This window comes from Suricata suricatta, chromosome 14 (assembly GCF_006229205.1).
Source record: "Suricata suricatta isolate VVHF042 chromosome 14, meerkat_22Aug2017_6uvM2_HiC, whole genome shotgun sequence".
In the NCBI taxonomy this organism is placed as follows: Eukaryota; Metazoa; Chordata; class Mammalia; order Carnivora; family Herpestidae; genus Suricata; species Suricata suricatta.
The window spans coordinates 18,076,646-18,102,427 of record NC_043713.1 but is presented as its reverse complement, the minus strand read 5'-3'; the positions used below and the strand labels follow the sequence as shown (position 1 = coordinate 18,102,427).

At 37.4% G+C, this 25,782-nt stretch overlaps 1 protein-coding gene across 1 annotated transcript; it reads right to left on the bottom strand.

The window, feature by feature from the left end:
- Positions 1-1,281: 1,281 nt before the first annotated feature.
- Positions 1,282-24,846, bottom strand: TXNL1 (thioredoxin like 1). Its single transcript, XM_029922073.1, has 6 exons — positions 24,536-24,846; positions 13,208-13,304; positions 10,897-11,070; positions 5,196-5,318; positions 2,935-3,004; positions 1,282-1,585 (listed from the first exon to the last, which is right to left on the bottom strand). The coding sequence occupies exons 1-6, from the start codon at positions 24,631-24,633 to the stop codon at positions 1,335-1,337; spliced, it is 813 nt and encodes a 270-aa protein (XP_029777933.1). The 5' UTR covers positions 24,634-24,846; the 3' UTR covers positions 1,282-1,334.
- Positions 24,847-25,782: the final 936 nt, after the last annotated feature.

Below are 25,782 nucleotides of genomic sequence, written 5' to 3'. Positions count from 1 at the left end.
AAAAAAAAGATATTGCCTCTCTTGATTTAGACAACATATTTCTTTCATTCTCTGATGGCATTAATCAGCTTTTGGTGTTTATAGGCAAGCAAAGATTCATCTCAAACTGAGCTTATCAATTAAAAATTCCAAGACTATAATAGGTAGACTATTAAACCAGCTCTCCATTTACTTGTAATGCTCTTTGAATCTTATAAGGCACTAGAGTTTATAGTCACTGCTTTTAAAATTCATCTTACTTTGATTAGACTTTCCAATCAAAACTGTCATTTTGATTTTGATTTTATCACCAAAAAAAATGATAAGCATGCTATGTCCTGATTTAAGTTACTGACTAAATGTCTGATTGAGATAGGACACAGTACATAAAACTTGAGCTTGTCACAAGATTAACTATGTACAGTGATTCTCAATGACAGAGAAGATTAGATCAGGATATCAGGGGTTCAAAGGGCTTTCCAATAAAATGTCTTCTTTCCATCACTAAATAAAGCAACAGGTATTAATTGAGGATATTGTACAAAATGTAGGTCAGGAATATATCTGATAACCAATATTCTAGTTTAATATAACATTTTCTTCCGTTTCATTTGGATAGAATATTCCAAACATTGAAATCTCAATGATAATCCTCATCCTACTACTAAGAACATTCTGTGCGACTCCAGTGAAAACCTCCTAAAATGAACACATTACAGGATTCTCCTAATTTACAAAACTCAGAATCATTTCATTAAATCAAGGAAATTACACTAATTTGGCCCACTTGTTCTCAGTGACTCCGGGCTGGCTCCCACTGTTTTTCTAGGATTCACTCCACTCTTCTCCTTCACCCCTCCCACTCCCTGCTCTGAAAGGCTGGGCTGGGAGGGGTGGAGGGGGCTGGGGAAGTGCATGCTGGGCTTAAGACAGTTCACAAAGCAATTAACAACTGCTAAGAGGCAGCTAACTTCTTAATGTAAACTAAGATTAACATAAAAGTATCTTTTTAAAAAGTCATTTGTATGGAGATCATGACCGCTACACTATTAAAAACTGTATGTCCTAGAAAAGTAAACTGGATTTTGCAACTGTATCATCACTCATTACCAGGTATGAAAGATAATGTACAAATACCTTCAGTTTAAGTCTAAGCGGTCTATAGTAAACTTCTATCAAGAGCTGCCAAATATGTGCGAAGTGACTGACAAATTCACAAATTAAGAAAAAAAAAATCAACCTTTGCTTCCTCTTTGGAGCACAGAGAGAAATTAAAAAAAGAAAATTTAATTAGCTCAATTATACTTTTCACTCATTTCAAATCAAGAGGACAAAAACCTACTTTAGAGGGCCATTTAGAACCACCTGGGACACTGAAGATAGCATGGACTGTCACCCACAAACCCATCAAATGTCGTGGAAATACTACTTACAGTTACACTGTTAACATTCTGAAACTTAACGTAACGAAGTGGGACAATACCATCTTCTTTAATGTCATCCTCTGTGAGGTCCAGAGCTTGAGTTGGTTCACTTCTTTCTGCTTCTTCAAAATCCATAGATCGGGGTAGATTGATAAAAATTTTTACATATTTAGGACCCTGACCTATAAAATGGTAGAATAAAAGTAAAGGCTAAAACCAAACTTGCAATACTTTCTTCATTTCACCATTACATTCACACTATACAACTAGAATAACATTCAAATATATGCACATACCTACATGCATCTTTAGGAATTTTAAGAAATTCTGAGTATTTTCATAGCCATTCTTTTTTTTTTTTTTAATAGACATGTACTAGTGTATTCTTGGCCTGCTGGCCTTATAAGATCTGAGAATACTAGATCAAAACACATATGTACATATACGTACACATATACATACACAGATTTCTTGCCCTGAACTGTAAAAGACATTCTGTGATGAATGCAATACGACCAGTGAGGAGTGCAGGGAAGGACTGAGTCTGACAATGTGCACAGGTTAACAAAAGTTTCATGAAAGAAATTAACACTTGAGCTGGGTCTTACAGTTGCCGACAACTGGTACATTTGTTATTTAGGAGAAAGGCGTTACCAGTGACAACATTTAGCTAAAAGGAAATTATACAAATTGCCAAATTTCATCTTAGGGATTAAGACGTGCTAAGTGGTTAGATCACATTTATAGGAGTCTTAGTCCCTTTAACTTCAGGGTAAAATCCCAAACCCATTACTTTGTGGCCAGTTACGGAACCGTAAGATCTTCATAATTCTGACTCATCTCTACAGCAACTGCGTTCACAAACATTTTGTAATTTTACTAATGAAAAATACTCACACACAAACATTTAAAACAACAAATGAGAAGGGAATGCTATCTGAGAAATATGGCGCCTGCTGCTTCTCCCAATTAAAAACAAACAAAAAAAAGTCCTAGTCCCCACTGATTCCCTTCTCCAAGTCAGTTAAGAACAAGAAAATAAAGGAGTATAAATAAGGAAAATTCTTTATTTAATAAAAAGAGAAATCCCAAGTCCATACAATCATGTTTACAGCATCTAATATATAAAGAAGATGAAACTACTAATAGGTGACAAATAGGAAGATCTGAAACCTTAGTTTTATAACCTGTAACAGGACGACTGTGAAATAAATTTCTCTCAGCTGTGATCCTGAAAAATGGCTACTTCAAACCTAGAATTTCAAAATAATAATTGGAAGAGTTCCTTTGTTTTCAGATTAAGAGGGGAACTTAAATTCTAAAATAAAAAAATTTTTAAATAAGGTAAAATTGCCCTTTTATCAGTTCCTAATCTTACCTTATTTGCACATTCATTTATCTCCTTGCTTTTTCCAGAAACAATTTCACTCTTTCCCAAAACAAGGAGTATCTACCCCTACGATTTAATTAGTTTTAAATATGCGCTAACAGATCCACAGAACAGAAAGTTAAAGGGCTGTCCACTACTCACCATTATCTGGCCCTTGAAATTTCATTGAATAAAGCTTAACAGGTTGATTAAATGCCACAGTAATAAGTAGCTGTGAAGAAAATAACAAGTTTTATTTTAAAAGGGCTCTTGAACACTGAATAGACACAACAGCTCAGCAGAGTTAAAATGATTAATTCGAAGGCAGAAAATACTTAACTTTTCACATAACCAATGTAATGTAAAAAAAAAAATCAGTAAATTGAAAGTAACTTAATTAGACTGACATTTGAGAAATACAATCATCTATCATTCACATAAGGGAATCATGACAAAATTTAAAGGAATAAATTAAATTAAAAATATGCATTAGGGGAGATCCTTATTGGCTCAGTTCGCAGAGCATGTGATTCCTGATTTAGGGATTGCGAGTTTGAGCCCCATGTTGGGTGCAGAGCCTTTAAAAAAGGGGAGGGCCGTGGGTAATGCTGAGATTCCAAGGTCTTATCTTGTGACCTATGAACTGGCAAGCATTTTGCCTTCCAAAAAATTAAACAAAATCCCCAAATTAAAATAAAATTAAACTATATAGTTTAAAATATATAAGCTGAACATTTGGTAGGATGGTTTGTCAAGCATGCACCCACATCATCTGACAATCTGGAGAGAATGCACAGATTATGTGAAGAAACTAGCTCTCAAATGCACTGTATATGATCCGAAACTCAGAAGACTAAGATTTTTAATAGTTCTATGGTAACCTCCAAACCTCCATCCTAAATTTAATGTAACTGAATTCAGAAGGCCACATAAGGGAGCCAGGACAGGAAACATTGTCAGGATGCCAATCTACAAGAAACTGTGAGTCCTTTGCTCAATCTCCTTTTAGTTAAAATTGTGTATGATGTATGTATCTCTGCTTCTACCATCGGAGGAAGATTTCCCTGGCAGGAAGAGGTCACGGAAGCTGTGGTCAGTTCCGTGGATATGCACCAGCACATTACACTCAGGGCTCTATTTACAAGGAACACAATGGAGAACAACATTCTTAAAGCTATTCGGGAAGGCAACTGTAGTGGGAGGGAAGATGGAATTTGAATTGAGGATTTCAGGATCACTATGGTCTGTGTGCCGACGAAAACACCCAGACCACTTCCTCTGGTTATACCAATACTTCTTATACTTGATCTGTAACAGTGTGCCAAAAAATAACAAACATGACATATTTAGAGACCTGAACCACAGGTGAGGAGATGAAAATGGAAAGCTAGAAACGGATCAAGAATCTGACCCTCTTCCTGAAGACTGTGAAGAAGAATCATTTAACTCTTTTGAGAAAGAGAAGCATGATCAGATTTATATTTTAGAATAACTTTTGGGGATTCCTGTATGTCTCAGCTAGTTAAGAGTCTGACTCTTGATTTCAGCTCAGGTCCTGATCTAAGGGTCATGAGTGCAAGCCTGGCCCCACACTGGGCTGAAACCTACTTTAAAAAAAAAAAGAACTTTTGTGAACATGTAGAAGGATAAACTGGAATGGGGGACAAAGCAGAGACAGCAGATTAGGAAATAAATTAAGGGTGTGACTCAGCCAGTTAAGCGTCTGATTCTTGACTTCGGCTGAGGTCATGATCTCACGGTTCATGGGATTGAGCTCTGTGTCGGGTTCTGAACTGACAGCATGGAGCCTGCTCTGGATTCTCTCTCCTCCCTCCCTCCCCCTTTCTCTCTCTCTGCCCCTCGCCCACTCATGCTTTCTCTCTCTCAAAATAAACAAACAGAAATAAAAAATAAAAATAAAAACAAAAAAAGAAAGAAAGAAAATTAAGGAAAATAACAGTCAAGATGAAGGTAATGCTTGATCAAGGCAGGACTACACTACTTCCTCTGTGACGACAATGCAGGGACAGGGAAGTACGAGACACGTTTGCAGCTGGGAGTGAGGACGAGGCATAAGGGAGTGCTCATCTAATTAGTCTCTACTTCTCAGGTACAGACTCACTGGGATGGTAAAAAATAGGGAAGACAGGCCGAGAACGAACAAAAGGATTTAAGAGCGGTGAAGGCTCAACTCAGCAGTGGAGCCAATCCAAGAATTCTGTACAACCCTGGCAGCTTGTACAGAACAGAGAACAGAGGTGGGCCTACACCGTCAGAGAAACTGAAACTTACAAAAAGGAAAGGAAGTGGTCATCTGGGAAGGAGAAACATAAAACCATGAGACGGAAACACGATAAAGAACTCAAGAGTCGGCATAAATACTGATGATCCCTACAAGCTTTCACTGGGAAGTATTCAGTTACCTGTTCATCACAATCAGATTCCAAGAAGGTCATATCTTTTCGTAAACAGTTGTCAAATCCATGCTCATCGCTTTCATTAAGACATTCACAGCCAGCTTTGTTAATAAAAGGCATTAAATCCATCTGAAAAAATTAAATCAAGACTTCAGGTTTGGATTTGGTTTAACAATCTTCATCAGAAACGTAAACACATGACTTTCTCTAGATGAGACTACTTTAAAGGAAACTTCTCTTTTAAGATAGCTACTAAAACTTCTTATTAAGGCTTTCATTTGAATTTCTGACTGAGACATTACTATTAAAGCCAAATCTAGGCTTTGCCCACTGGATAAAGTATCAATAATCAAGTCTTTAACACTAAGATTATAAAATGTTGACTTTTTTTTTTTTTTTTACGAACAGTGTTTTGCAGTGGGAAATATGCAAACTAAAATATCCATAAAATCCAAAGGAAGCCTACCTCCCTCTTCTACTGGGCCTGTGCTCTTTAAACCTATATCCATAAAGAGTTCACATTCAAGATGTATAATAATGATTAAAATGGTTTTTATAATGCAAAATTTCAAAAATGTATAAATAGAATACTACAGTGAACCTCAGGTAGTCCCCTCCCAGCTACAATAATCAGCTCATGGCCTCTCTTGTTTCATCTTTACCCTCCAAGCAGTCCCTCCCCTCCCGTTTTCAAGTAAGTCTTAGACATTTCTTCACTTCATTCATGAACATTTCAATGTGTTCATGAGCATTTCTAAGAGATACTCTTTAAGAAAAGAATTCTCAATATTATCATCACACCTAAAACAATGAGTAATATTTAGTTATCAGCAGATATCCACGCCCAAATTTCTTTATCTCATAAATGTTTTATAGCTGAACTGTGAGACTCAAAATAAGAGTCCAAGCAAAGTGTGCCATATTTGGTTAATGTCTCTCAATGCCTTTAATGTGTCATCATTTAGCACCTATGGATTTCTAATATTGTGGATTTTGCTGATTGCGTCCTCATGGGATCATTTAATATCTTTCTGTCTCCCATGTATATACTGGTTAATACTTTCAACACAAGGCTGGAGCTGTGACCATGGTCATCTTGGCATTGTTTCTGACATTAGTAGGAGTTCCTCTACTGCTCCCTCATTTAGATGTTACGGATTATTTTAGAAATATATGGGTATTGAATTGTCAAATGCCTTTTCTGCATATTAGGAGATCATAATTTTTCTCCTTTAGATTGCAGGATTTTGTTTACTAGTATTTTAAGGGTTTTACAATTAGTCCTAACTGGAACTGGTCAGTAGCTTTTTTGGGGGGAGGAGGTGTGCAAATTTTGTCAGTGTCTGAAATCAAGGTCATAGTTACTTCAAAAAGAAATTCAGAAAGTTTTCTCTCTTTTTATATGGTCTTAAGTTGTTTGGAATAACATTAGACTATGTGATCATAAGATCCTGTAGAATTTCCCTGTGAAGTCATCTTGTCCTTTACGGCAGAGGTCTTCAACTATTTTCTCTACTTCCTCTATGGTGACTGGTCTATTTAGGAGTTCTGCTTCTAGTGGAATTGATTTTGATAAGCTATTTTTCTAGAAAAATATCCATTTCATCTACCAAACAAAAACTATTTTTTAAGTTTACCAAGTATGATAGATTATCAGTTAACTGTACGTTCACCTTTCTATCACAGAGTATTATATTTTGTATACAAAGGATACTAATGCATGTGTATATCATTCTAAAAAAAACTTTAACATGTCAAATAACTATCAACATAATTATCACTAATTATTAAAATAGATCCTTAATTATTCACGGAGTGGCCCAAATGCTTTTAAAGTCAAAATGTGATTTTGAATTATATTAAATGTTATATTGCATTAGATGTTAAATGTATTATTCAGGGCAACATATTGTAGCCAGTTTACAAACAGTGGGGGTTGGCATGCCAGTACTATAGAGCAAAGTTCTACTATTAGAGAATCACTCTGAACTTTAAGGACATTTCCCTTGAAAGGGTAGTTCTAACAAAATCTTTTAAACACTTGTATCTTCCATCCTACCAAGATGCCTCTTCTATATTTTATCTAGGATTATGATCCCAGGCATGAAGACAACACTCCAGTCATACCTGTAATATCTTAATGGTAAAAAATTAACTAAATAGGTTATTTACTTAAACTTGTTTTTATATTTATTTATTGCGGGGCACACAAAACAAGTATCACAGTCAAACAGTTGCACTGAAGCACTGTGCTATGCAACACTGTCTGGGACAAACTGGCATTCTACCTGACCTGACTGCAACCTGCATATTCTGGAAATATGCAATTGTAAGTAGGGGTCACTACCTATGCAATCAACTTGCCAATGAGGAAAGAATAACAAGAAAACAATCAGAAAAATCCAGATTGTGGGACAGTCTAGAAGACAGATGGTCTCAACCTGCAGTGTACAATAAGACAGCCATTAGCCACATGTGGTAATTTAAAATTAAATTAATTAAAAATAGATAAAACTCATAATTCGGTTCTTTCAGTTGCACTAGTCACATAACAAATGCACAATAGCCACATGGATCTAGTGGCTACTATATTAGACTAGTGCTGGTTTAAACTTTCAAAAAAGGCAGTCATGAAACAAGAGCAGACAGAAGTTTCTAGAACACTAAAGAGAAACAAATGCGATGCATGATCCTTAACTTGATCCTACATGGGGGAAAACAGTTATAGAGGATATTTTGGAGATAATTTTAAAATGTGAATGTAGGCTATAAATACCAGGGATACTGTATACCACTGTTAAATTTCTTAGGAGTGATAATAGTATCATGGTTATATAAAAGAATGTTCTTGTTCTTAGAAGCTACATAGTGAAATATTTAGAGATGAACCATCATGATATCTATACCTTACTTTTTAAAATGACTCTGCAAGAGATAAAAGTAGATAAATACATATCAAGAAAGTGAAAATAGGGGTGCCTGGGTAACTCAGTTGGTTATGCACCAACTCTTGATTTCAGCTCAGGTCATGATCTCGCAGTTCTTGGGATCGAGTTCTACAGCTGGGCCCTGCACTGACAGCATGGAGCCTGCTTGGGATTCTTTCTATGCCCCTGCTCCCTCTTCCCCCCAGCCCCTACCAAGAAAGCAAAAATAGCGAAATATTCAGAACTGATGAAACATAGGTGAATGATATATGTGTTTGTTTTACTATTCTGTCAATTGAATGCTCATTTTTTAAATAAATCTCACCCTCCGTTTTTTCCAGAAAAGAGAAAATCTAACACAAGATGCACAGGAAGTTAGAAAAACCTTTCCACACTTCCAATTTTGGTTAAAGAAAGATCGGTCTTACTACACAAATTAGGGTCATTTAAGGTTTCACTTCATTTTGATGAATGATGGCAAAATTTATAAACCAAAATCTATAGGTCAGTGGTCAGAATACAGAAATACACTAACAAGCCTCAAGACTCAGAACACTACGCAAATCCAAGTTCAATTCCAGAGTGCCTAGAATTCAAACTTGTGGAGAGGAAGATTGATTTACTGACAGCCCTACGGCTATGAAGTAATACTAGGTACTCTTAACAAATACAAAAGAGAAAGACAGAATTATTTAAATTTTCCTAATTTAAATTTAAATATCTGAATGCTTCAATAAACATTTTATAAACTAGAAGTCATTATATTCACAAAAACATGGTCTTACTTCTGAATAAGAACTATCGTGATTCTTAACCTATATCTACTGCAATATTTCAAACGCCTCTAAATGAGATACACATCTCTCTCTTACTCTGGCTTTATTCAAATTTGGAGTTCCAAAACTAGGATGTATGAGATCACTAACTGTATAGTCTCTTTTTGTTAAAAGATAACTGAAAGTCTTTAAAACAAGAATTTTATTTAAAAACTGCCAATACATTTTTTCAGTGCTTATACTTAAATCTGCTTGAGACACAGGCTTTTATTCACTCATTCTTACTCCAGTTAAGTTGCTATTTGTGCTGTGAAAATCATGACATTCTTAGGAACACATTACCGATCTTAAATAATAACCTTGTAGACATAAGAGTTCAAAACTTTGAATGTCTTGATTGACACCTGATAGAAAAAATGAAAATGATTTTAATAGCTTTTCACGTTGCATTCATAACATCTGCATGAAAATGAAATTTTTTTAATTTCTTAAAACTTCAGTTTTTCATGCATATTTCCTGAGGCCAAAACACTGATATTACACTTAGCTGAGATGTAAAGTAGCCCTCTAGCTAAGCAGCAGGACTATTCTGCTCTCATTAAGACGTTTTCATGCAAAAACCCTTAGTAAATAAGGGGGGAAAATACAAAGATGTAAACAAAACAGTTTACAGGTGAAATAATTACCAAAATTTTCCAAAAGGTGTCACAACCCTGACTTACACATCATGCTTTCTAACTGGATATCACAATTTCAAATGACTACATAACAGTTCCATTTTAAACAGATACTAATTGTGCCTCCCTAACTTGAAGTAATTAGTGCCAGTACCACATGTTAAGGACACTTTTTGAACATACGATCCCCACCCCCACACTCAAAAAAAGAGTCTCTCATATTTATCAAACTATAGTCTCCTTATTCAGTACGAATTCAAGAGACTTAAAGGACTTGTAGCCCATGACATTGATCTGCTTTAAGGTACGTGATACACACTGATTCATATAGTAGCTTTAACTTGAGGTAACAATTATTTTTAAAAATTTTTTGATCTGCAATACCATTGATTTTAAAACAAGAAAATTAGTAAAGATACATATAAATATATATTTTGGTATGCAGGATTAACTAAATTGCATAACAAGTCAGCTTCTGATGGTCACCAGCCAGACCACCTTGTTGTGTGACCAACAAGTCACCACAAAGTGCTACTTCTGAATTTTGGTTCCACCCTGAATAGCTCTCAAATGATAGATATTGAATTATAACAACTGCATTATGTTTAATTTTCAAACACTTTTAAGTTCCTAAGTTTTCAAGTTATTATTTGAATAAATCTTAAACTCAAAAAAATATACCCAACTACTACTGATCCTAAAATAACTAGACCTAAAATAACTGATCACAGATGATCCTAAAATACCTAGATTTTTTTTTTAAGAGAAAAAGAGGTGCCAGAAAAGAGGGGATACATTTAAAAAGACAGAGGAAACTATACGAAATGGTAGTAAAGGGAGTTCAGCATAAAACAGTATACATTAAGATTTACATGTCATTTTACACAATTGTTGAAAAATGGAAAATTTTTCCAATGCACATTTCTTCACATTTGAGGGGGTAACATATAAATATGTAATTTTAAAAGTACACATAAATAAAATATATATCTTATATACAATAATAAAATAAAATATATGTATATAAGTATATATACATTGAAAATGAATAAATGTTTAAAACTGGCTATTAAGACAATTCAGAAAACAGATTAAAAAACAATTGGCAAAGACATTTAGCAGAGGAAATTTAGGAAAAACTGTTTCTGATGAGGGCTAAATGTTACAATTCATACAACAGAGACAAAAGCCCAACAGTCAGCTAATGAAGTTACTTTTAAAGTTCTTATCTGAAAGTACTCTTACCCAGCAAAAGATAACAGTCAATTTCACTTTAACCAGACAGTGACAAAAGATGTATCATGATTTCACTTTTAAATCTACCTACATAGCCTTTTGGAATATCTGTGTCCTCATTGCTTCCAGGGTCATTTTCTAAGTGCTGCTTGATTTTTTCTTCTAATCCCACAGCATCTGCTCCTTGATATTGATCAATTCTCACTTTGTTTCGAAAAAACAGAAATGTAGGTGTTGCTGATATATTGTTGGTGGCAGCTGTTCCCTAGAATTGACAGGTTAAATGATATTAACGAATTAAAATTAATTGCTTTTAAATCTCTTGGAAAATTCATTCTACATCATCTATAAATATCACAAGTATAAACAAAAAACATGTAAAATAACATATTCCCAATTGCTACTTAAGAGAAAGCAGGACTATTACTGAGGGTACAACTACAGGTTCCTTACATTCCCAATGAAGAACCTGTATTTTTATCAGTTTTAGTAATAAATACCTCACCCAACCAGCAGAACAAATAGCTTCTAATACAGAAATTATGCTTTACAACACCAGCTAGTTCTCTCGTAAGTACATGCTATTTTTTTTAGTGGAGAAACCAAAAACAGTATTGATCAGTCAACACAAACCACTGCAACTAGTAGTAAGTACAGATCTGAAAAACAGTAGCCTGTCTCTCCACAAATATGAAGTAACATCCTCATGCAACTCTACTCATAGAAACGACTTCTGGCTTCCTACACCGCAACATCTACTTTTTAAAATTCTGCTCCAACTCCACAATATTAGAAAATTAAGTACCGAGTGGATATCAGCTAATTAATCACTGACTCATGGTTTAAACTTTTCATAAGAAATACAAAGGAAATAGTAAAGAAACATGTCATCTTGCATATTCAAGTACTATGAAAAGGTACCACTATGTTGCTTAAAGAAAAAAAGCATAGTTTACATAGAGATATCTTCTCTAAACATCAAAATTTAAAAAAAAACATGATTCACCTTTTAGAACAGTGTTGTCTAAAATCAGACACAGATGTGGGCTATATATGTAATTTTAAGGTTCCCATATCCAAAATAAAAAAAATGAAATCAATTTTAATAACATATTTTAGTGAAGCCACTATTTGCATTTTCAGCATGGTCAATATAAAAAATTTATGACATATTTTACATTTTTTCATACTAAACCTTCAAAATCCTCTGTGTATATCGACAGCACTTCTCAGTTTGGACTTGCCACGTTTCAAGCACGAATAACCACATGCAGCTAGTGGCTACCACACTGGACAAACAACTCCGGAAGAGAGCCTTCTAGATTAGAGACAGAGGCTGCTACGGGCCAGTGCCACAGTCCGCGAGTATGTGACAGAAGTACAAAGCACTAAGTACAAAGCACTAACACAGGGTTTATGCCAAACCTCAAACACTAACTACAAACTAGGGAACCTTAAAAAAAATTTTTCACTCAGAAATGTATCAAAGACAAAACCTCACCAAAAAAGAGCAGCTACACAGTTATTCCTTAGAACTAAAGACTACATTTTTAGTGTTAGAACGAACCTTCAAAACATTTTTCCCTAACTCCTCCTCCATATTTTCATATATGAAATGAACTGTCACATGGCCATTCCAACTAAGTAATCAGGGAATCCCCACAACACTGTGGCTCAATCAACGGCAATCAACACTTTAAAGTTTCGGCTGAGTTTGCAGCTTTGAAGTTAAGATTACAAAAACGATCAGTTCAAATCAAACTATAAGCAAGACTTCTCTGCCATGGCTTTCTAATCAACCAATGCCTCAGTAGCAGAAGATACTCTTGATTGGCGAAAGATAAACAAAAATGTAAAACGAAGAACTGCCAGGTGAGCTATTACTAGTATTACATCAGAAAGATACTAATATAAACAAACCCGGAAGCAATTAATACTGGACTACCCTTTTTAACTAATGCAGCCACAACATTTGTAATAATTCACATCAATGTAACATTTCCCTATCTTCAAAGGAGTAAGTACATAAAGAGATAAACATATGTACATAAAGAGGTACATAAAGAGATAAACAAATGAAGGATGACATCAATGTTGAACTTCAAACCAATGTTAATTTTTTCTTTTAAAAAGGACTCCTTTCCAGGGCGCCTGAGTGGCTCAGTCATTTAAGCATCCAAGTCTTGATGTTGGTTCAGGTCATGGTCCCACAGTTCTTAAGTTCGAGCTCCCCATTAGGCTCTGGGCTGACACTCTCTCACTCTCTCTCACTCACACTCACATACACACACTCTCTCTCTCTCTCTCTCTCTCTCTCTCTCTCTCTCTCTGCCCCTCCCCTGCTTATGCTCTTTCTCTCTCAAAACAAACAAACACACAAACAAACAACTCCTTTCCCTTACCTGACACTGATGCACATCTACTTCCAGGAAAACTGCCTGTGGATACTTATTACTCATAGAACTGAACGCTGGGGCAATCCTTAAACAAGGTCCACACCTGTGAGAAAGTAAAACACATGCTTGGTGAAAAAACAACACCAAAGACTATATTAATTTATACTCTTAAGCACTTGCAAATTAAAATATGAAATTAAATGAACTCTGATCATCCTGGCTTCAGTCATTCTAGTCTTTTCCACTAGATTAATTTAGATACATTTATCAATACCACATTGTCCTAATGACTACAGATTTATATTAAGTTTTAAATATAATAATGTTAAGTGTCCCAGCTTTATTCTCACTGAAATTAAAGATCTAAATACAATAACAATAATAAGCAAGAATAAAGAATACACTATGCTTATAAACTGAAAAACTCAACAGCGTTCAAAATGTCAATTCTCCTAAATCTGATCCTTAGAGTCAATGTAAAACCCCAGTAGGTTTTCTTGCAGAAGTTAACAAGTTTAAATTCTAAGATTTACAGAAAATACCGAAGATAGCCCAAGTCATTTTGAGGTTCAAAGCTGAGAAAATTACTTTACTGAATATTAAGAATGATCACAAAGTTTTATAAGTTAAGGATAAACAAACCGACCAATGTAAAAGAATGGTCCACAAACAAAACCCTCCTATACACTGTAACCTGATTTATCAAGCATTTGACACAGCAGTGCAGTGGGAAAAGGACGGTCTTTTCAGTAAGTAGTGCTGCATCAACTGGAAATTCAGATGGGAAAATAGATGAATCGTGACTCCTATACCTCACACCATACAAAAAACCCAATTCCAGATGGATTACAGGTCTAAATGAGAGAGGCAAAACAGTAAGGATATTAGGAGAAAAATCTAAAGAATGTTTTCAAAACTTTGTAGTAAACAAAGATTTCTTAAAACACAAAAACCACTAAAGAAAAAGGGAAATAACTGATCTGTTGTAATATACTTGTTAATTAGAAAGTATTAAGACCTTTTCTTCATCAAGATACCATTTACAGAGTGAAAAGACCTCACAGAGTGGTAAAAAAAAAAAAAATCTGTAAAACCTATCAAAGGACTTAGACTGCTAATACATAAGGAATTCTTACAAATCAATAAGAAAAGACTGGCACCCAAAAGAAAAATGGGTACCTCTTAAACTGGTACTTGACAAATGAGGGTATCTTCATAACAGTCACTGAATATGAAAACATACCTCACTCCATTAGTCACTAGGGAAAACAGGGGAATGAAAATTAAAACTACTCCCGTCAAAACAGCTAACACAAAAAAGAATATTGTCAAGAATGTGGAGCAAAAGAACTGTTACTGACTGTGGAAAATAGTTGTCACTTCTTTAGGGGGAAAAAAACTGGCAGTATCTACTAAACCAAGATTTATGCCTACCTGTGGGCATTTCTGAGTTCTATAACCAACAGAGTAGTCTACATATGTTTGCTTTAGGGCATTTGAAAAACTACTGATAGCAGTAACATTTCTAAGAACCAAAAATGGAAACTGCTCCAAGTCCTATCCACACATAGTGAGCATATCACAGAATTAGTACATTACTTGCAGTTGCTCATATAGTGGAATACTATACAACAATGAAAATGACTAGTATAAAACTTCATGCAAATCATGGATTAACCTCACAAATAATACTGAGAAAAGTACTACATTATATGATTCCATTTATGTACAGTTCAAATACACGCAAAACAAGTCAATGGTCCTGTAAGTCAGGACAAAGGTTACTTTGAGAGTTCATGACAGGATGGGTTCATGAGAGAGGTTCCAAAAGGCCAGTTATGTTCCATTTGTCTGGAAGCTGATCACATGCACGTGTGTGTTCAGTTTGTGAAAATTCATTAGGCTACACATTTATAATTATGTGCTGTTATAGCTCAATAAAAATACAGAGAAAAATCTTAGCACTAGCAGATAGGAACATGAGGAAAGGCAAATTCTGAAGCAAAAATGTTCAAACTCACAAATGTTCATCTCAAGCTGTGATGGTCTCTCCACTGCTAACATCTTAATCAGGATTTTCACCCTGTGCCATCTGTAAACCTCACACCAAAAAGCTAATAGCCAATTACGTTCTTAAATAATAAAACTGGGGCTGCTGGAAGTAGGGTTTTGGATCTAACAATCCTCAAATAGGCCCTGAGATCAAATTATAAAGAAACAAACATTTACAGTCACTAAGCCTATGTTTGGTTTAGCAAAATACTTCTAGTTACCCATAAGTCTTAAACATTATGGATGGGAGTACAAATTGTTAGATCCTTTTTGAACAGCCATTAATCACCCTGTCAAGTTTAATGAACACAATCCAAGATTCAACAATCTTACATCTATATCACAATCCTAGCTTAACCCTTATTCAATTTCACAATATGTATAACACAGTTCAATGGAACATTATTAATAGTAAAAAATTAGACACAATCTAAGTGACAATCAACAGAAAAATAGTTTAAACTGTCATGGCACATTCAGACCAGACGATAAGGATAATTTGTAAATTTATACTGTTTAAAAGAAAACTAAGTCTCATGATAAAATTCTCTATTACCCCATGAAAAAGGTATGTATACACAAATTAGGCGCATCGCACAATAATTAGTTAATCACTCCTGCAAAGTGGGACTGGAAAAGGAAGAGAAAGAATTTAGGGAAAGCTTTTTAAAGTTATTCTGCATTTTTTGTTTTTGTGAGATGAACAGATACTTTTATCTTAAAACATCAAGTAACTCGAGATTAGAGAATTTAACATTAATTGCATTTAAACAGGTTTCCCAAAGGAAGCACAGTGATTTATGCTATGCAAGATATCCATTCCTGAAAGAAATCTCCCTTCAGCAAAAGCATGCATTCAAAATAAGATGACTTATGGGGAAAATAAGATTGAGGCAAAGCATGTAAACCCATGGAAGTTTGTAAAATATCCCTAAGAAAAAAAACAAGAACGTATGCAGGACCTGCTTGGACAGCGAGGCAGGTGTTTCAGATCTAGAGGCTTCCGCAGGGAATATTTACAATGAGTAGAAACGACGGCCTGGATGGGCCACGAGGATCCAGGAGGAAGTGGAGCCCTGAGAACTCAGGGAAACCAGTGTGGGGTGCAAGTGCCTGTGTTTTATTAACTTTACCTCTTAACATAAACCTGCAAGGGAGCTTGCCTGCATGGCTGAGGGCTTTTCTCTGTCCTGCTAAAGATTCTGTTTCTATTTCTGCTCCTCACAATGCAGGAAAAACAGAAAACGAACCACCAGGACCTCCTCAATACATTCACACCATCACTCTACTCCCCAGTCAGGTACGAGCTAACCAGTGTTCTACAAAAGCAAAAACAAAAAGCACTTCTAGCTAAAATAACTGTACGGTTATTGTTCCCTTTCAAAATTCAGCCGTATCTAGTCCCCGTTCGGTCAGTCATCACAGGTTGTAACTTCAGTCAAAAATCAAAATAAGTCACTGAACACACAAGCACAAATACATACAGTGGCATACTTTCCCAATACAATCATTCAAAAGAATTGATCAGTTATTTTAAGTAAGATATTTGCCTACTTAACATTAGCACTTAAGAGTATAAATTTCTATTATTAGCTGAGCTCAGAACAAGTCACCTGATTTCCCCGTATAAAATGAGAAGGGACCACATTCTCCAGGACCCTTCTCATATCTAAATTATGCCCCCAAAATGCCTGAATTTCAGGATCTTACTTTTTTCCTCTTGTGCAGGCTTTGATTCACAGCCCTTAAATAGCATAAACACATATAATCACAGAGCCTCTGAACTTGTAAGAGACCAGGGACCATCTAGTCCACACATTAAACAAACAAACAAACAAACAGGTTCTTTTGCTACCTCTCATCCTCTCTTTGGAAGAAAGCTTATCTGTGAAATAGGTAAAACGGATACATTAAGAAGGATTCTGACTTACGCTTTTTGAGAAAAAGAACAAAGCAGACAACTCTCCAGCTTTCTGCAATACATAAAGAACCGAACCCAGAAAACGTAAACTTTTAAAACTGACCTGACTTAGTACAATTACTTAGTGAGAACTGAAGACCAGAAAAGTTAAATGACTTGCCCAAGATCAGACACTCTAGAAAATGGCAGAGCCACAACTTAACTCCTAATCCAATCCAAGATCAGCTTTCTTTGAAAGTACCAAGTTAGGTTCTCAGTATGAGTTTTGTTTACAGTCATTATATAAATAAATTCAACTCCCTGAACTTGCCATTCTTCCCTATGTGCTAGTCAGTGCTCTGCCTTGAGCAATAACATGTAAACACATTACTGATAAATGGTAAGGAAAATGTGCTTTCTGTATAAATAAATATTTTAAAAGTCTATTTTTTCTGCAGGGCACAACTTTAAAGTAGGTACTGTCTACTTATATTTTAATTAGGGCAGACAGAATCATAATTGGTCCTATTAATAACACAAAATGGCTAGCATTCATTGAGCATTTACTACATGTTATACAATTTACAACACCCTTAAATTCATTTAAATCCTACAATTCCTCATTTCGAAGTCAAGAACGATACAGTACAGTGTTAGAATTTTATTACAAAACCCAACTCTTAAGTGCTGTTCTAAATAACCCCAAACAGGGGCACCTGGGTGACTCAGTCGGTTAAGCGTCTGACTTTGGCTCAAGTCATGATGTCACGGTTCGTGGGTTCAAGCCCCACACCAGGCTCTGTGCTGACAGCTAGCTCAGAGCCTGGAGCCTGCTTTAGATTCTGTGTCTCCCTCTCTCTCTCTGACTTGTTCATGCTGTCTCTCTCTCAAAAATAAATAAAAACATTAAAAAAATTCTAAATACCCCAAAACAGCAGCTTAAACACTGCTTTCTGCTTTTTCTAAATTAACTGCCAAGATTAAAACTAATATGCTCTTTTTATAAAGTTCAAATCCAAGTAAAACTAATCTGTAATGTTAGAACTCAAGAACAAGGAAGGGAGCCTGGGTGGCTCAGGTGGCTAACCAGCTGACTTGATGACTTGAGCTCAAGTCATGATCTCACAGTCAAGTCCGGCATCGGGCTCTCTACTCTCCTCTCAGCAGAAAGCCTGCTTTGGATCCTCTCTCATCCTCTTCAAGGACAAGAAGAAAGCACGCTTGGGGTGGAGGTGGTCTATAGTACTAGTATTCTTGATCTACATGTTGGTTAAAGGTGTAATCACTCTGAAAATTGATCAAAATATGCAAAAATGATTTGTGTACATTTTTGCATCCATGTTACACTCCAATTAAAAAGTACGCCTTTAAGAAAAATTCTCTATGTTCTTCAAGGCTTCCCCATGCCTTTGTTATCTCTCATTATCTGCTTGATCTCTATGGGCTGCTGGGCCTGCTGGCTTTGTAATTCAGTCTACAGAAATTTTGAAACCTATAATTAACACTGTCTACACCTATATGATGTATTAGTTGGACACGCTAGCATAACCATTAGAATTCAACATTCTGAAGTACACTAACATTCTTCTTGGAAGGTAACAGTAACACCTGACCAACTACAAAGTATGACCTGTTTTCACAAAACTGAATATATGGTAAACACATCTGTAAAAATGATACATTCATGAATTCAAGATAAAAATCATTCACACTCCACATAATTTCACTTACATGTGGAATCTAAAAAATAAACACATACATCATAGACATTGCACTAACTGGTATTTATCCAAAGGATACAAAAATACTGATTTGAAGGGGCACATGCACCCCAATGTTTACAGCAGCACTATCAACAGTAGCCAAATTGTGGAAAGAGCCCAAATGTGATTCGACTGATGAATGGACAAAGAAGCTGTGGTGTGTACACACAGGCACACACAAAACGGAATACTACTCAGCCATCAAAAAGAATGCAAGCTTGTCATCTGTAACAACCTGGATAAAACTACAGTGTATTACATTAAGCAGTCAGTCAAAGACAAATGTATGGAAGAAACAAAACAAATGAATATGGGGAAGGGAAGAAAAGTAGAGTAAGATAAAAACAGAGATGGGGCAACCCATAAGAGACCACTATAGAGAACAAACTGAGGGTTGCGAAAGTAGAGGTAAGTGGGGAGATGGGCTAAATGCGTGATGGGCATTAAGGAAGGCACTTACTGTGATGAGTACTGGGTGTTATATGAAAGTGATGAATCACTAAATTCACCTGAAACCAATACTACATTTTATGTTAACTAACTTGAATTTAAATAAAAACTTGGGACAAACACACACAAACAAAAAAAAGCCCAGAAAGACTCACAAATACAGAAAACACACCAGTGGTTTGTTTACACCATATACAAACTAGTGGTGGTAGGAAAGGGACAGGTAAAGGGATCAAGAAGTACAAACTTCCAGTTACAAAAAAAGTCATGGGGATGAAAAGCACCACATATGGATGATACTGTAATAACTGTGTGTGGTGGAAGATGGTGACAATATCATGGTGAGCATTTTGGGGGTTTTTTTGGTTTTTTTTTTAAATTTTTTTTTAACTTTTATTTATTTTTGAGAGACAGAGAGAGACAAAGCATGAATGGGGGAGAGGCAGAGATAGAGAGGGAGACACAGAATCCGAAGCAGGCTCCAGGCTGGCAGCACAGAGCCCGATGTAGGGCTCGAACCCATGGACCGTGAGATCATGACTTGAGCTGAAGTCAGACGCTTAACCAACTGAGCCACCCAGGCGCCCTCATGGTGAGCATTTTGTGAAGTCTTTAACTAGCAAACTATGTTGTACACCTGAAACTAATATTGTATGCCAAGTATGCTTCAATTTCTTAAAACTATCATTCATATTGAGTTTTATGAGGAAAAAAATGCACATTCTTTTAACGTTGGGGCTTACCCACCAGTGATAACAAAACTTACTGCTTATAACTACTAATGTATTTGAGTATATTTAAAGAGTAACTGTATAGAAATAACAGTTTAAAAACATGTTACCACAGTATATAATTCACCTGTATATAATTTTATTCTCTAAACAATGCTGTTGGGTTACATATTATTATCCCCATGTTACCAGTAGGGAAAAGAGTATCATAGAACGAACTAAAATGTCCTAGGTCATAAGATTAGATTGCAAGCAGAGCTGTGGCTAAATAATTCAAGGCAATATTTACAGAAAAAAAAAAAAAGGCTGTGTGCAATACAGGTGAACTTGCATTTCCTTTCTATTTAGGCTGGGAAAAACAAGGACAGCACTTTACACTCCCTACAGTGCATTCAGCAATGGAGCCTTAAATTATTTAACCTGTGACCCAATATCCTCATTTGAGGATGGGGAATAAGTTCAAAGATTATTTTGAGGATTGAATGAGTCAATGTAAATTCTTAAACAAGCCTCTTACAAAAGAAATAATATGTAAATGTTGGCTATTTTAATTATTAAAAAAATACTGGAGAAGGGTGCCAAGACTGGGGAAAAAACAGGTTTGTTTGTTTGTTTAACAAACAGTGCTGGGAAAACTGGGTATCAGCACAGAAAAGAACAAAGGTGGTCTTTTATACAATATACAAAAATTAATTCAAAATGAGTAAAAGAACTTAAAAACTAAAATTACAAAATTCCTTGATGAAAACATAGGGGCAAATCTTCACGACACTGGATTTGACAATGATCTGTGGCACAGGACATCAGAAGCACAAGCAACAAAAGAAAATATATATAAACTGGACTCTATTAAAATGTAAAAACTTTTGTGCATCAAAGGACACTATCAAGAAAGTGAAAGGCAACCAATGGGAGAAAATATTTACAAATCATATACCAGGTAAGGAATCGATACCCCAAATATATAAAGAACTCCTACAGGGGCGCCTGATGGCTCAGTTGGTGGAATGTGCAACTCCTGAGGTCAGTGTTGTGAGTTCAAGTCCCAGGCTGGGGGTAGAAATTACTTAAAAATAAATCTTACCAAAAAAAAGAACAATAATTCAAGAACAAAAACCCAAACAGTCTAGTTCAAAATGAGTAAAGGGCCTGAAGCAGCATTTCTCTAAAAGAAAATAAATGACCAATAAGCACATGAAAAAAAAAAACACTCAACATCTTTAATCATTAAGGAAACACAAACCCAAACCACCAGACCACTTCATACTCATTTAGGATGGCTATTTGGTGCAACCAAATTCCATTCCCAGGTATATACCAGAAAGAACTGAAAGCAGGGACTCAAAGATATCCTTGCACACCAATGTTGATAAGCAGTATTACTCACAATAGCCAAAAGGTGGAAAGAACCCAAATGTCCACCAACAGATGAATAAATATATGGTATACACAAACAATGAATTATTACTTAACTTTAAAAAGGAAATTCTGATACACGCTACAACATGAACCTTGAAAACATTATGCTGAGTGAAATAATCCAGAAACCAACGGACAAATATGTCTCCACTCACATGAGGAATCAGGAACAGGCAAATTCACAGAGACAGGAGGTGGAGGGGACTGCAAGTTACTGTTTAGTGGGCGCAGTTATTGGTTAATGTCTCTGTCTGGTAACAATGAAAAAATCTAGGAAACAGTGGTGATGGCAGCTACAACACTGTAAATGTACTTCATGCCACTGAATTGAACATTTAAAAATGGCTACAGTGGTAAATTTTATTTAAAATAAAATATATTTTATTGCAATTAAAAACACTACAATACTGGAAAGTCACTGAAGATTTTTAAACAGAACAGTGACATTCTGTATCACATTTTAGGAAAATTAATGTTAGATATAACATGGAAGTGGAGAAAAAGGAATAAGCCTTCAAGTAGGGCTGGAAAAAAATAAATAGGTGCTAGAGAAAACTATGTTCTGGGCCTAACATGGGGCGTTAACTCTGAGCTACCACGTTTCCTCTATGACCTACTGGATATAGTTATTTTGAGAGGCTAATACTGATGCCAAGTTATGGAAACGGAGGTCACAAAGACATAGAATTTGTGGAGGAATACATTACTGGCCAAAAGATCATAGAACTTTAAGGCAAACACAATCTTAAATTACCTAAATATGCTTTGAAACTTAAAAGTTCTCTAAATTCAATCTTTTGCTCTCAATTTTTACCCAAAAATCCCTAAATTTTCATTGCATCAAAGTACCTTTTTAAAAGTAAGTTAACTTTTAGTGCTTCACCAATCTATGTCTGCAGTTGTTTATGGTTACATGGAACCTCATTGTTAATGGAAGTGTTTCCTTAATAGCAATGTTTCCCCCTTTTCTCACTTCAACTAATACATTATTTATCATTGGCTGTCATCTCTTCTGCTAAGGCCAGGGGGAAAAAGTATTTCATTGAGGAATAAAAGTCTATATACTCCTACGGTCTAGAATTAGAAAAGTGAACTAGAAATGAGATTCATTGTTAAAATCATCTCCTCCTTTTCCAACTCTGGCCTAGGCACTTAATAAATGTGCAGGGTATTCCCCCACATTAAGAATATAGACATTGCAGGGGTGCCTGGGTGGCTCAGTCGGTTGAGCGGTGGACTTCCACTCAGGTAATGATCTCATGGTTCCGTTTGTGGGTTTGAGCCCCACGTCGGGCTCTGTGCTGACAGCTCAGAGGCTGGAGCCTGCATCAGATTCTGTGTCTCCCTCCCTCTCTCTCTCTGTCCCTTCCCCACTCACGCTCTCTCAAAAGTAAACAAATGTTAAAAAAAAAAAAAAAAGAATATAGACGTTGCAAAATAGTTAAAGCTGGGAAGACACATTTATAGAATTTTGACATTCCTTTTACACGTCTTTATAATGAAATCTTTTTCTTCTCCAATTTAATAAATGTGGAAGTCTACCTGTCAAATTGGTACTCTACACCACCCTATATAATCCAACATACTGTCCCTTTTCAGTTCTGTAGGAGACAGACTGATCCAAGAATAAGTTTTTAATTGTTTTCATCTCTATCTGCATCCCCCCAAGCCCTAAAACCAGCTAATCCTAATGCCACCACTTATATACTCAACATGTATTGAATCATGTCCAATAGCCACGAATCACTTTTTACCCTGGTTCAAAATACTGCCTTATGTTTATACAGTTACCTGGACAATTGAATGGGTTACATGAACAGTAATACCTGCAAGTAAATTTCTCCAGCTTAGTGTAAATGTAAATAACTCAGAGGTGGAGGGGGGTCAAATGGAGACCTCTAATTCTTCTTAGAAGGCACTAACAAGGGCGCCTGGGTGGCTCAGTCGGTTGAGCGTCCGACTTCGGTTCAAGTCGTGAACTCAGGGTTTGTGGGTTCTAGCCCCGCATCGGGCTCTGTGCTGACAGCCAGCTCCGAGCCTGGAGCCTGCTTCAGATCCTGTGTCTCTTTCTCTCTCTGCCCCTCCCCTGTTCACGCTCCGTCTCTCTCTGTCGCTCAAAAATAAATAAACGTAAGAAAAAAAAAGACTTAAAGGCACTCACATACACAAGGGAGGTCGGTAAATACACACCCTCGCTGAAATCTTGGTTCTGAAGGCCTAGTTCCAACACGTCACGCTCACACAGGTAAACTGCACACTCAAAATGAAAACTCCACCAGCTTTACGACCAATTAATGATGTTGAGATTCACCAAAGTCAAGATCTCTGTCCTCTGAAACCATCAAGTCAAAAATAGAGTTTATTTGGCCAAAACCAGATGGCCGGATACCCACACTGTACATATGCCCACTGTAATTTCTGTGATCAGATGCAGCCGCATACATAAAGCAGCCAAAGTTACAAGGTTGCTAACCAAACGTGTAATAAAACCATTAAGAAAATTAAAAGGCACCGAACCCAACATTCATTTAAAATGCATTAAATGAGCACTACGTGGATTAGCGGGATAGCCCCAAATGGATTCTCTAAAGGTTTTACAGAAATGCAGGTAGTGAAGAAAGCCAAAGTGTTCGGGAAATTAAGATTTTGGGGTTTCTAACGTGCGAGTGACAGCTGGTTCCCCGGAAGGGATGGAACAGGCAAAAGCAGGGGAGGCTGTAGGAAGACTCCCACAGCCCAGAAGGAATAGAGGTGGACCCCAAGTGGCCCCGTCCGAGGATTCAGAGGGACGGGCGGAGATCTCCTGGGCGGGGGTTCGCGGTTGGCCAGGCCTCCGTGCCCTCCAGAGACTCTGGCGCACAAACAGGGCAGCTGAGGCCTAAGTGGGCAGCGGCCCGGGGCTGCGGCCAGCGCGGGACCTTCCGGAGCAGGAGACTGCAAGGAGTCGGGACCCGGAAAAAAAGTGAAGGGAAAGCAGGCGCGCACACACGGGGCCCACAGGGCTCGCGCCCGGCCTCACCCTCGCATGGTGAACTTGACCACGGCGAGTCTGGAGCCCGCGCCGCTCAGCTCCGGCTGGAAATCCGGGTCGCTCCCGACCGGTTTCACTCCCACCATTCTCAGCCCGGCAGGGCGGCCGCGACGCCACCGGCTTCAAAACTGAAGACGACGACCCGGGAGAGGAAGAGGGGGAGGCTCAGGGAGGCCGAGGCCTGGTCGCAGGAGGTGGCGACTGTGGCGTCTTCTCCGGGACTCTCAGTGCCGAGTCACGCCAGGGAGCGGAGCGGCCGAGGGGGTGGGGACGGGAAAGGGGGGAGGGGAAAGGCGAGGGAAGGAAAGGCGTGCGCCACCCAGCAGCCACCGCGCTGCAGGGCCGCAGGCGCTTGCGCACGTTGGCGTCATTTCCGGGTCGTCCGTTTCGGCTCCCAGCGCCCAATCCTAAAACGCGGCCCCTGGCCCCGCCCCCGACTGTGGAGCCTGACCCCCGTGGCTCTAGTGGCGCAGGCGCGGGAGAGTAAGCAGTCACACGCTCAGAGCGGGAGTGCGTCTTAAGTTCGCGTCATCCTCCGCGGTGCCAAGATTCAGGCTTCTACCGAGGTTCCTGCGGTGGGAAAAGTAAAAAAGGGGACTCCTTTTGTCCCCGAGGTTCAGTGGCTAAGGTTTTAAGCCTCCCCTCCTTAGAAGTGCTTGAGGAAATACTTTGTCTCATTTCCCGGGCAAATCGCCACACTAGACAAAATAGACTTTAGGTACCTTGATTTACGGATCTCGTGACTCAAGGGTGCTCTCTGTGCAGTCATCCACAAAATGTCATGCACCTGTCTTTAAGCAGCGCCTAAAACAAATGAAAGCACCATCCTCATAAAAGCACAGTCTCGGGATAAACACCAGCACTAGTTAACAAGTTTGCAAAGGAATCGGTAGGACAAATGGGACCGGAGGATGGGGCAGGGTAAACTTGCTAGAAGTGTGGCCCCTGAACTGAATCTTGATGAAAGATAGACAGATGGTGAGAGGTGAGGTGTTACAGGCAGAAGAACCAGCAGTGCAGATTCGTGGTTTAGGAGGGCTGATAACAATAGCTAATAACTAGCAAATTACGCCCTAGGCAAGATACATGCTCTTTGTGTATATTAGCTCATTTAATCCTCACAACAACCCTGTGAAATAGGTTCTGTTATTTCACGGATAGACTGATTTCCCCTTAGGTCACACACCTCATAGGAAGTCAAATCAGCATTTAAGTTAAGGTAGTCTAACACCAGT